Source organism: Prinia subflava, chromosome 8 (assembly GCF_021018805.1).
Source record: "Prinia subflava isolate CZ2003 ecotype Zambia chromosome 8, Cam_Psub_1.2, whole genome shotgun sequence".
Taxonomy (NCBI): Eukaryota; Metazoa; Chordata; class Aves; order Passeriformes; family Cisticolidae; genus Prinia; species Prinia subflava.
In genome coordinates, this window is record NC_086254.1 from 5,153,582 (window position 1) to 5,166,281 (window position 12,700).

A 12,700-nucleotide genomic window follows, 5' to 3' on the forward strand; every position below is an offset into this window, starting at 1 on the left:
CTCCTGTTTCACAGTCCCACCCTGTGTGACCAAAGACCAGGAGGAGACAGTTGCAGATGTAAAATCAGATTTTACTTGGTGGGACAGTTCATGTCTACTGGAAGGTGTCCCTGCCTGTGGCAGGTGGGTTGAAATGAGGTGGTCTTTACAGTGCCTTCCAGCCCAGACTGTTCCATGATTCTCTGACACGGAGCAGGGGGTTGGGGGGCAGAGCAGCACAGCCCTGGGGGGCTACAGCTGCAGCCGGGGTGCAGGGGCTGGGGTGGGGCCGGGGGGATGTGGTGGGTCCGGTAGGATCTGCGGATGAAGGCGCCGGTCCCCAAATCCCGGCGGCACAGGGAGCCCCACACCTTGGCACTGCAGGAAGACAGAAGCAGAGGCATCAAGTGGGGTCTGTGGGTCTCTGCATCAGCCACCCCCAAGGGGCCCTTTCTCTTGCAAACTACGGCAAACCCCCAATTTAACAATAAAAAGGCTTTTCCAACGTTAACAAGGTCTCTATTTCTTTGCTGATGGGGTTGCCAAGTTGGGATGTTCTCTGAGGCCCCTGCAGACACTGCCCCCCAGCAGCCCCCCGTACCCCAGGGCTCCCAGCACGGCCGTGGCCAGCACGGCCCCCAGGCTGGCCAGGACGGAGGCGATGACCACCACGGTGCTGCCACGGCGAGCGGGCGCAGGCTCGATGGTGCTCGGGCTGAGGGCTGGAAGGAGGCGGGATGAGCGGTGTGAGGGGACACGGAGGGCTCGGGGGCGGGGTGACGGGTGTGGGGAGCGGGGATCTCTTCTCCCCGCAGGTTTTGGGGTGATGGCACAGGGCTGATGCCGTGCCGCGTGCCAGCACCCCAAGCAGGCGGGTGCAGGGGACCCGCGGGGGGGGGTGGCAGTGCCACGAGTACCTCTGCGCAGGAGGATGGGCTCGGACCAGCGCGTCTCCGCCTTGGGGCCGCAGCTGCCCATCAGCAGGAACTTCACCCTGCGATGGGCGCGGCGGTGATACCGGGGGATGAGCAAGCCCCGGGTGGCGTCACCCCAGCTGGGATTTGGGGCTTCTGGCCTTACCTGTAGGGTCCCGGGGAGGGCAGGGGCCCGTTGCAGGGGTCCTCTCTGCCCTGGTCCCTGCACGCCGTGTCACTCCCGACCCGCAGGACGGGCGGGCTGGGTGCCGAGCAGGAATACGCGGCCGCCGCCGTCTCCAGCGTCATGTAGGAGCGGGCAGTGGGCAGCTGCTTGTACGGGGGCACGTCAGCCCGGGACTGGGGGTTCCTAAAGGCGGCTGATGCTGCACGGCACAGATGGGGGCTGAGTGACTGCCGTGAGGTCCCCCGTGCCCCCTGCCGCAGGGGGGACGTGCTGGAGCAGCGAGTGCTCACCGTTGGCAAAGGCCACCGCCAGCCAAACGGCGTCGGAGGCGTCGGCGTGGCCGTCGAAGACGCAGCAGGGCCTGTCCAGCGCGAAGGTGGTGGCAGTGACCTTGCCCAGCAGGGCCATGGGGGACACGCGGGGCACGTAGGGCAGCCGGGCTGGGGGAGTGGGCAGTGAGCGAGGGGACCCCCCTGTTCTGCACCGCCCAGCAAGTGCCTGACCCCAGCCCACATCCACACCAGTGCTGGCACAGCGGCTGTCACAAGGTGCCAGCATGAGGGGGACAGCACTGGTGTGGGGATCCCCCAGCCATGCCCAGCCCCATAAACCCCTCCCTGGCACAAACGCCTCGCAGCCCCTCCAGGCCCCGGTCCCCCTCTGCCCTGTCCCCCAGGGAGTCACCCGGGTCCGTGGCTGTGCCCATCCCAGCCAGCGCCAGCAGCACCCACGGCAGCTCCATGGCGTCGTCCTGGTGGTGCTGGATGTGCTGTCCTGCTCAGCTCTCAGCTCACCCCGTCCCACTGCCGAGGGGACGAACTGCCCCCGGTGCCCCCGCAGCAGGGCCCGCCTGTCCTGGAGCCGGACCCTCCCAGCCCCGCATTCCTGCACCGGCTCTGCCGGCCCGGCCGGACCCCGCGGGCAGAGGGGACAGCCGAGCATCCCCGCTGGTCCCAAACCCGCTGGGAACCCTCCTGCAGGACCCCCGAGGCATCTGCGAGGAGTCAGGGCACAAGACAGTCACAAGACATGTGAAAGGGGAAACTGAGGCAGAAGAGGCACTGGGGCGATGTTCCGGGATGGGTTGGCAGGCCTCACAGCCTTTGTTGGCGCTATGGGGCCAGCCAGACAAGTCATCCTAGACCCCCACTCGCCCCACCAGGACCCAACTCCCTGCGGTGCCCATCAGGCCCCCGGAGCCAGGGGTGAGCCCGTGCCCGACTGGTTCGGGTGCAGCCAGCCCTGCCCCGCGGGCAGGGAAGCGCTGCGGAGCATCACACCCGAAAGAACCCAAATCCCAGCGTTCAGGTGAGCGGTCCCACCCAGCATAAGAGCACGGAAGCATTTTCAGCTCTGGGGCCACCCCACGCTGACATTTCCCCGTCTCTCGTGCCCCTTCCAAGCCCTTGGGATGGGGCAGGGACATCGCCCCGCGGCTCGGGAGCCCCTCTCCGCCGCTCCCCCCGCAGCGGGCTTGCAGCGCTCCCGTGTTTACCGAGGGGAGCGGCTGCCCACTCCTGCGTGGGAGGAGATTTCCCCCCCCTTCCCAAGGGGCCGGGACCGCGCCTTCAGATTAAATGGAAATGGGGCATTCGAAGATTACACCGTCCAGCTGCAGAGGGGAAAAACAGGCGCAGCTGCAGCCTCCGTCCCTCCTCCTTCTTATCCCCGCCTTATCCCCCCCTCCTATCCAGCAACACCCGCCCCGGGGACCCCCCCAGTTTCCCCAGAGCCCTCCCTGGTGCTCCCCGGCCGGCAAGGTGCCAGCAGCAAGGTGAGGGGCAGGGTGGGTGACGCAGGGGGGTGACGCAGGGGGACAGTGAGTCACAGTTTCAGCTGCCGGTACCCAGCATAGCTACGGGGTCAAGGCTGGGCTAATAATAACCAGCCCGTGGCAGATGAGCCATCACCGCAGGGGCAGGGAGAGACACCCCCCTCTCCCCTCCCTGGGGCTCCAGCTGGGGATGGGGGACACAAGGCTTTTGGTACCTGGGAGCACCATAAGCATTTATGTGGGGCTCTGTCCCCTCCTGGCTCTGAGAGGCACCGTGGTTATGCTGTCACCTCACCTTTCAAAGCGTCTCCCTGCACCACTGTGCCTGAGCATCTAGCTCTGCTCCTTTTCACCCCTTGGATGCCCCTGCCATGGGGGCTAGGCCACCGTGGGCCCAGCACAGAGAGGGCAAGGATTTTAGGGGATGCCTCATGTCCAAAAACAGGGCATTCAGGGATGAGCTACCGAGCTTGGCTGGCTCACCACAGCCCAGTGCCCCTGCCCTGGGCCAGCCCAGATGCAGGGAGGCTCCAGCTGATTCACACCCAGCAGCAGCTGCTGGAGATGCCTCGGGCCAAGCTCAGCAGGAAATTCTTGCTCTGTACAGGGCTGAGTGAACCCTGCTTCAATTTTCGCTTCACTTCACTGCTTTAATTGCTGGGATAACATGGTCAAGGGATACAAAGCTGAGGTTTGAACTCAAAACCCCTCCCCTTTGCAAAAAGGGTGGGAGAGCAGCAGACAGAGCCCATTTGAGTAGAGTTTAGCAACACAGACACGTCACTGCAGCTCCCAAGGAGCTGCTGTTCCTGCAGCATACCCAGATTTCACTGGATGCTTGAGGGGTTTCCCCTTAGAGGCTCCAGGCCCAAGATGGACACTGGGGAAAGCTCCACCCCTCAAGGGCTCAGAAGAACCTTGGATTTTTATATTGGCATGACAGGAAGCAAGGTGCTCCTCAGCTGGTCCACAATGAAGGAAGAGGCCTCCCCCAGGAGGAGGCCAAGGCGGTATTGCCACAAAGCCCAGCCATGTCCAAGATCTCCCAGGAAGGAGGTGAAATGGCAGATGGCACCAAAGGGATGGATTGGATGGATTTAATGTGCAGGTGGGTCTGGTGGCTACAGGGAAGGGAAAAGCCAGAAACAGCTCTTCAAAAGACATCAGCTCCCATGTGACAAGCAGCCTGGGGACAACGTACAGCAAGGCCACTGGGCTGGGGCACTATCCCATCTGCAAGCTGCCAGCACACAGAGCAGGAGCAGGCTCCCAGCCAGAGCATCGCTGCTGGCAGCTGGGCTGACCACCACCTCCGCTGGGAGGAAGGGGACTGTCACCAGCTGGTGGCACCAGCAGCCCTGCAGCAGCAGCACAAAGCACAGCAGCTCCTCCCTGCATAGGCTGCACTGAATCGCTGCCATTTCACCTGAGAGAAAGGGAGAGAGGGACAGGTTCTGCCTCTCATCTTTGGCATGAGAGGAGTGGGGCTGGCAGCTCACAGCCAAGAGCAGGGGATGGCAACTTCCCCCAGGTTGGACACTGATAAATCACCTCTGCTGCCACCATGGCCACAGACCACCAAACTCCAGTGGCCAAAGCACTGACAGGCTGGAACCACCACCCCTGTGACCAGTGTCCTGCCTCCACTGAGATGTGTGTCCCTCCAGCAGAGCTGAGCTTTCCCTCCTCCCCCCTGGCTGGATTGAAGGTCCATGGAGCAGGCTGGCTCCCCAGAGAGAGCCACCCCAAGCCCTGAGGCAGCAGGAAGGCAGAGCAGGGTCTCTTGCTGTGAGAATGAAGAGTTTATTGGGACCGAGCAGAGATACACGGCAGGAGGGAGGCAAGAGGTGCCTCAGGCAGGGAGCTGATGTGTCCCAAAAGGAGGACCTTGTTTGACTTCCAGGTGGTCTACTGGAAGCAAGGCACTCTCCCCTCCCATCCTGTCCCCAGGCATTACCAATGGAAGGTCCTGCCTTCCCCAGGGGATCTGCCCCCTCAGTCCCATCCCAGCTGCTCCTGGCTGCAGCCATCAATCCCACCCCAGAGACACAAGCACAGCTTCTACAAAAATATCCTTCCCTCACTCCCTCCCTCCATCCCACCCCCCAAAAAAATGTGAAGAGCGGGCAGGGCTCCCACAGAACTGTTATTGCTCAGTGTGACGGGCGGTCAGACACGGGAACTTAAGGCATCAGGAATAAGTGCACTAGGTTGCCCCTGAGGCTCACTGGCCCAGGCAGTCCTCGGTGACACCCTGGGCAGCCAGCTCTGCCAGCACATTGTCCAGGTAGTTGGGGTCAGGGTAGCCATGGCCACTCAGGTTTGAGTCCATCTCAGTCTTGTGGTGGATCTCGTTCCACACCACCGTGTTGCTCTCGCCGGTGGTGTTGGAGGTGCCCACTGTGAAAATCAGGCGTCTCCTCCAGGCCACCTTCAGGAGCTCCAGCACCTACAGGGGGAAAGGAAAAACAAAGCTAGGAGCAGCAGCTAGGAGACCTGTGCCATGAATGCAGCTTGTCAGGAGCTGACAGCTTAAGAAGGGTGATGCTATCAGGGTGTGACACCTCACCTTTCTGCCCTTCTCATTGTCTGGCAGGTAACAATAGCGAGGAAAGCCTCTGGCTGTGTATGGCATCCCAGGGTTGGGGTGCTCCGGGCCCTGCAAGAGATGAGACAGATTTGTCATGGGCAGATCCAGCTTCATATGGATTGGACAATCCATCAGCAGCAGGATCTGACATAGGCCCATCCCAAACCAGCTCCTCCATGTAGAGGCAGCAAGGTACTGTTGGTGAGTACAAGGTGTCTGACTCGTTCTTATGGGACACATGGGTATTACAGATCCTCCCAAAGCAGTCTCATGCTGAGATACAAAGCCAGATCTAAAATCTAACTGAATTCTGGTGAAAGACAGTCTCAAACCACAGCTTTTTCCACCATGTGGTCTAGTGCCCCTTTAAAAAGGCCACACAGCTGAAACCTTTGAAAGTTGACTCCCACCACTGAAACCAACGTGGGCTGTGAAACCAGACCATGGGATGTTTCCCACCTCGTGATCATGGGCAGTCTCCTCCCTGCTTCAGGCAGACACCAGACTTTACTGCAGGGGAACAACTGGGGCTGCTCAGGAAAAGATCTCTGATGGAGGAGACCCTCACATGTTGAAGAACAGCCAGAGCAGCTGCTGGCTGCAGGCACCACAGGCTGCTCAGCAAAGGGCTGCCAGCAGGTGCTGCACTGGATCCCAGGACTCTTCTGGGAGGCTCTCCCAGCTTGTGCTGTCTGCCAGCATGCTGGGCACTCACCTGGATGCCCCTGCTGATGTGATACACGATCCGGATTGTCCCACAGTCCTTGTGCCCTGGGAGGGACTGGGGGAACGTGGAGATCTCCATCTTCCCTTTGGGCTGGGTACCGGTTTTCTCTCCGTAGATGGTTTTACAGGAGGGACACTGCAAACTGCCATCCTGCCAGGGGAGAGAAGCCACGTCAGAGCTCCACAGCCCAGCCAGCTGCACACAGGGGCCTGGTGAGGGCAGGCCAGCTCAGTACCTTGTTCCCGTTGGAGTACATGGCCAGCATGCAGAGCATGTGGAAGGAGTGCTGGCAGTTTCTCAGGTGACCAACTGCCTCGGGCCTGATGGTGCTGGACTGGCACGAGTCGCTGTAGCCCGAGGGGGAGGACAGCTTCTCCATGCAGATCATGCAGTCCTGGAGGAGAAAGCACCATGTGGTGTGAGCACAGGCTGGTCCTCAGGACTGACACGCCAGGGAAGCCATCAAGGAAGATTTGCCTTCGGCTTTAATTGAGATCTAAGCACACAGACATGTTTCCTTATCTGGCTGGTACCGCCCTACTCCACTTCCTGCGTTGTCCAGGAGGTGGAGAGCTGTCATCAGTCAGACAGAAGAGTATGGTTACATCCTGCCTCTCTGCAAAGCAGCTCTAGTGCAGGGTTTAAAACTCCTTCCTCCAAAGGAAATGGGGAGGCACTGCCAGGATGAGCTATTCAACCCCCACTGTGCCTTCACCACAGTCCTCTGATGAGGACATGTCACCTGTTGTCACATGCGGATTTCAGGCAGTGCTGAGGACTCTCCACCTCACATCAACAGTGCCACTGCAAGCAGCACCATGTACCACACCAGACACCCAAGGAAGGATGGCCCTTGGGCACTGCTGTGGTTTCCTTGGCACCCCAGTGAACTGGGCAAGCTGGAGTTGCTTCACTGTCCTCTTACCTCATCAGCAGGAGCGCTCTTCAGCTCTTCCAGGTACTTCTTCACCACTGATTCTGGCTCTGTTGGTGTGGCTGCACAAGGAGAGGTAAGACAGAGAAGTCAGACACTGTGTGGTATGATAGGCACATGTGGGGCAAGCTAGAGAGCAGGGAGACAAGCAGGTCACTGGCCAGGATGCCGAGAAAGGTCAGGGTTAGAGGGGGAGAAGAGAACACTCCAAGAGATCCCTACAAGCCCAGCAAAGGTTTTGCTTTCAGCCATGGCTCTCACTAGGGCTGCGAGTGTGTGCTCCAGTTCTCCCCAGCTGACACCAGGCTGTGCACACCAGAAGCCAAGCCTGGATCAAACTCAACAGTCTTGATGGGATAGAGGATCACGCAGTCTGTGTTGTCAAAGGAGAAAAAAAGGCATTCCCACACCACCCCAGCTGGTGCCCAGCAAGGAAACCCAGCAACACTCTGAGCTTCAGGCCCTGTTTTGAATACAGCACAATGAGCTCCACATCCTTAACGCGAAACAGAGGCCTTTGTCCTGAGCTTCCACACACTCATACCTGGCAAGACACAGTGCAAGTCTCCAGGTGTGTAAAATAAACCAGCTTTTAACACGAACCCTATTTGCAATGTGACACAGTATCTTTGCATCCTCCGAAATATAAACTCTGGTCCCCTCCACCCAGGCACAGACAGCTGAGCAGCCACCAGCCTGATCCCTGCAGGCATTATGGGATGAAGCAACAAACATCACCAAGAGCAAATTACCACTGAGTGCATCCACTGTCACCTCAGCTCCCAGCCCATCCTCCTGGAGCTGCCTAGCAAGGCTTAGCTTAAGCCCAGGAGCATTCCATGCCTCTGCAAGGCACCCGGCCCTGGGTGAGAGGAGAGCAGCTCCTCAGCAGTCATCAGGCCTGCCACAGAAGCTGCCAGGCTTTTCCATCAGCCTGGGAAACATTTGCACAAGCGATGTTACAACTCCACCCGGCAGGTGGCAAAAGAGAGATCAGACCCTGGGCTTGGAGGGAACCTTGTCCTTCCCTCCTGAACCCACTTCTGGGGGACATCAGGAGAAAGCAGTGCTGTGACAAACAGGCTGGCCAAGGCATGCCTCTTCCCTCTGCAATCTCCATCCTGTCCAGGTGGAGGTTTAGCATGGAAAGTACTGCTGCTCCCAACTCCACACTCCCAGGAGGACACAGAGCATCATCCCATGAATCAGGCAGGGATCAGGGCTGCAGCTGTACCTGCATGACCCATCTTCAGCTCTCCCCATCCACACTGGGGCTTTCAGATAAGACAGAGGGTTCACAAGCACTGGCTCTGTGGTTCAAAAAGCTGCACATCCAGCCATGGACTGGAGCTGTTATTCCAGTGCAAAGAGCCATGTCTGTCACAAGCAGGAAGGAAGGGGTGCTGTTTTCTGGATAACCACTCCTCATGGAGAGTGAAACATGAAGCAGAAGGGGAGGACTGCTCACATGCCACAAGTGGTGTTGAACAGACAAAGGCCTGGATGGCACAAATCCTCCACCAAGTAGAAGTCCCTCATTCCCTAGAACACCATGGAAGAGAGCAAGGCAGAGCACCAACATCTTTTAGCTGAGGAACTTCCTTTATCTAAGAAGACTGTGGAACTGATGGCTGGACTCAGCTAACTGAAAACACAGTCATTAGGATGAGTTATTTTCAGAAGAGGATTCCTGGCCAACCTGAAACTCATGAACTCTGGCAGCAGTAGCAGGAGGGAGGGATGGCTGAGCACACAGAGCAAGAAGAGGAGCCCGGGAGGTAAAGAGATGTTCACTCCAAATGCCAGTGATGGGCAGGAAGGATGCCTGACATCTCAGGCAGAGCAGGGCTGTAAGGATCAATCTCTGGAGATCCCAAGCCAGATAGGTGACAGCAGGATTAAGCATTAAGCCAAAGAACAACACAGAATCATGTGTTTTCCTCTTCAGAGGCCAAAATTCCCTGGAAAAACATTTCCAAGAATTGCCCCAAGAGCAGGAAACAGGGAGGAGCCTGGGCAAGCCTCAGGCTTCCACCTCTGAGGCCAAGGGCTCAGCAATGCCAGAAGCTGCTTCAAGGCCTCACTATCAGATCTCACAGGGAATGTGGCTCCTTGTCCTGTCTTTTCCAAAAGAGACAAACAGGTCCAGGAATTCTCTGCTGCGGCTTTGCTTGCATGCAGAGATCGAGAGCTAGGAATGAGTCTTAAGGGGATGTGATCAGTCTGAGCTGTCCCAGCTGCTGTGCCTGAAGCCCTATGAGTGTTCTGTGATGTCAGTACTCCAGGCTGGCAAACACAGGGTGGCACTTTTCACATGTGGCAGTGGGAATCAGCCTCTGGAGACCCTCATGGCCCCCACAGGAGAGGGAGGCTTCAGCTTCTTCTGCTTCAAGGTTTCAGGAAGAACGCTGTGAGCAGGACTAGCTACTATCCCCCCTAACACCATCAACTTCCGTGATGATTGCTGTGTTCTCATCCCCTGACAGACAGACAGACCCAAGTCCTTCTCCACCCAACCTGCACTTTCCAGGTGGCTCTTTCTGAAGTGACCTTCTTGTCTCCTCTGGCTTTGGGCTGGAGGAAGCAAAGCCAAAAAGATGCACAGCCAAGGTGAAGACAGCGAGGGAAGGGAGCAGGGAGGGTGTGTTACACCAGCAGCAACACCTGCACAGCACTTGGCAGAAAGCCCCAGCTCACCTGCTCCCACCTGCACAGGAGATCTGAGCAGCTTTAGAGCACTTCAGCTCATTCAGGGTGGTGGGGGATGCTCCTTCCACAGAATCCCTCGTGACTTTTCTTCTCTGGAGCTGCTCCAAGGAACAAAGAGATAACTCACCCAAGAACTAGCCAGGACTATTCAACTGGAACCAATGAAAAGAGACAAAAATTCTGGTGCAGAGCTGGGTAACAGCAAGACAGGAAAGTCCTTGGGATTTTGGGCATTACACCACTTCACCAGCTGGCATTAGGATGGAGCTAGGGGAACCAGACAGGCAGAAGGTGATGCAGCCCTCAGCTACCCTGAGGAAACCCATGCCTGATGGATTTGCACTGTGGCATCTGCAATCTGTCCCTGTCACTTTGCTGTGACAATGCTCTAATGCATTCAGAGCCACCAAAGCTGCCTGGAGAAAGAAAGAGCTGGGCAGCCCTGATACTTTAGAAAAATCCATTTCCAGCTGCAAGGATTTTAAAGTCCAGTCCCAAAGAAGGGATTTTTGATGCTGAGAGCTTTTCCAGCAAGGGTAACAGAGCCCACACGGCCTTCCTGGGGCAGAGCAGCATGCCTGGCTGGCCGCAGCACAGGGGGAGCCAGGAGGCAGCTGGGACCATGGCACGAGCCATGTATGCTCCAGCACGTGAATCACTTCCTTACAGGGCTGTTTACTCCATAAAAGTGTTTGACTCCAAATCTTTGTTCTGGCCATCCCCTGGGATCATCAAAGCCTGGTCAGTCCCCAGAGTTTTCTGGATTCAATAGTGGATTGAAAATGGACTGGAAGAATCGACCGGTGCCATTTATCACCAGGTGGCCCAACACTGTGCTACAGATTTATCCGGGATGCCAAAGAATGTTTACCATTCTTTCATTTACAAAGAGAAGAATATCAAATTGTTTTTAATGCTTCCCCTTCCTCCCTGTAGATAATAAGCTGCTAGCTGCGGCAAGGGCTTTGCATGGGCAACGCTTAACAGATGTGTTTTGAATCCTTGCATGGCAACCAAATGCTTGCACCAGTAGTGTCTCCTTCTGTAGCCCAAAACAAGCCATATGGTTTCCAGCAGACTTTTTTTAAATACCCTCTGCAGGCCAGACAGTGGTTGTTTCATGTTACTGTCATGGACAGTCACACAGCTCCCATCACCTCTGCTCCCTGGACTTGCAAAGGCTGTATCTATAGATTTCTTTATAGTCAGCATTTCAGCAGGATAATCCAGGAACCAGGCTGCTCTGCTCAGAGCATCCCTGTTTCTGCAGCCTGTCTCCTTCAGCAGATGTTTCACCACAGGAACAGCAAGGTCTCCCAACTCTGAGGGGCTCCCCAGTCCCACCCATCCCATAGGCACTGGCACAGTCTGTACATCCAGCTGCAGGTGGATGGCAAGGAAAAACGAGTGTGCTCCTCTCCTTCCTCACTGCAGCACCTGCAGTGACTGCCCATCCCAGAGAGGACAGGCGTGCAGGGAAACCTCCTCACCAGGTGGAAGGGGCTGACAAGGGACACAGCAGACCCAAGCAGCTCCTGGAGGTTCTTGGAAAGGCTGAGGAGCCCTGTGGTGGCCAGTTCCATGCACAAGCAGCACTCGGAGAGAGAAGGACAAGCCTTCCTGCGTCCCAGACCGCAGTCAGGTCCCAGCCAATGAATGGGGCAGTGGCTGCAGCATCCCAAGGCAGCACCGATCCACGGGGATGGCACAGGCTGCCAGGCCCTGTGCCAGCAGGGAGAGCACAGAGCCTGCCCAGAGACTACAGCTCCCTCAAGCCCTGCAGCACCCAGCTGTGCCAGAGACATCCCTGCCAGAGCAGCAACAATGCTAACGAGTCCTGACCAATTAGTGCCTCTGTTTAACACACCCCAGCTACTCACCGAGCCAGCTGCAATTCCACCAGCACTGCCTCACCCCGTGTGGGACCAGGGTTGGCAGCAGCAGGAGGGAGGGAGCAGGGGCTCAGGAGGGGCACACTGCACCCACCATCAGCTGGTTGTGCTCAGTGCAATGCTGGGTCTAGTCCTGGATGCGGAGCTCTTGCTTGAGCTCTCCATGATGGAAAATTCTAAAGGGATGTGGCAAAGAACACAAGATGCAGAAATTCAGGGCACAAAATGAGCCCATCTCCATTGGCAGCATCAGGGTCTGTGAAGGGAAGAGAACAGTCTGGCCAAAACTCAGGCTCACTACCTGCACTGCAGAATAATGTCCTCCAGCCCTGAGGGGTGTTGTACAAGCACAGTTTACTCCTAGAAGGGACTGAACACATTCTGCATCCCAGGAGTGAGGCACTCCACAGGACTGGCATCTCAGCCCCCACCAACAGGAATCCTGCTTTTTTAAAAAAGAGGGGGGATTTTAGCAACCTAAACCCCTGAAAGGTTCTCCTTCTCATGGGTCAGTGTGAGAGAGGGCTGATCTGCAAGTCTCCTCTGCAGCACATCCTGGGCAGGATGAGGACAGCTGGGACAAATCCTGCCATGCTGGATGGGAGAAGGAGATGCTCAATGCTGCTCTCCCATTCCATCCCTCCTGCTGGTGTTGCCTCTCTGCTCCTCTGGAGGTGTCCCAGCCCCAGCAGGTGGCATTGCAGAGCTGGCAGGAGGTGACAGCCCGCCCTGTGGCTGAGCCAGTGCTGAGGAGCTGGAAGAAGTGATGCTGATGGGGTGCACAGCTACAGCCACTGGACACCCAGTGTGGCGTGTGCTGCTCTCACCTCCCAGCCCATGTCCCATCCTTCCCACTCCCCTTTCCATGCCCTGCATTGCTGCTCTCCCCACCCGCTCAGAAGTCATGAGACACATTCTCCTGCTAACATCCCACCCTGGCAGCATCCTGGCTGTTTGCAGGGTGCCATGGAGGCTCTGCTGGGAGCAGAGCAGC

At 57.5% G+C, this 12,700-nt stretch overlaps 2 protein-coding genes across 3 annotated transcripts in view; both read right to left on the bottom strand.

The window, feature by feature from the left end:
* Nucleotides 1-68: 68 nt before the first annotated feature.
* On the bottom strand, nt 69-1,651 carry LOC134553123 (uroplakin-3b-like). The gene is made up of 5 exons (XM_063402475.1): nt 1,371-1,651; nt 1,060-1,279; nt 897-973; nt 581-701; nt 69-357 (listed from the first exon to the last, which is right to left on the bottom strand). Exons 1-5 carry the CDS (start codon nt 1,636-1,638, stop codon nt 72-74), a joined length of 972 nt encoding a protein of 323 aa, XP_063258545.1. The 5' UTR covers nt 1,639-1,651; the 3' UTR covers nt 69-71.
* A 2,986-nt stretch (nt 1,652-4,637) lies between these two features.
* The window catches only part of DTX2 (deltex E3 ubiquitin ligase 2), a 35,273-nt gene continuing 27,210 nt past the window's right edge, over nt 4,638-12,700 (bottom strand). For both annotated transcript variants that reach the window (XM_063402484.1, XM_063402485.1), the window contains 5 exons: nt 7,097-7,167; nt 6,407-6,565; nt 6,160-6,321; nt 5,424-5,513; nt 4,638-5,303 (listed from right to left, as the gene is read on the bottom strand). In XM_063402484.1, coding sequence (XP_063258554.1) covers nt 5,079-5,303; nt 5,424-5,513; nt 6,160-6,321; nt 6,407-6,565; nt 7,097-7,167 — 707 coding nt within the window. In that variant the 3' untranslated portion in view covers nt 4,638-5,078. The remainder of the gene's footprint in view (nt 5,304-5,423; nt 5,514-6,159; nt 6,322-6,406; nt 6,566-7,096; nt 7,168-12,700) is intronic.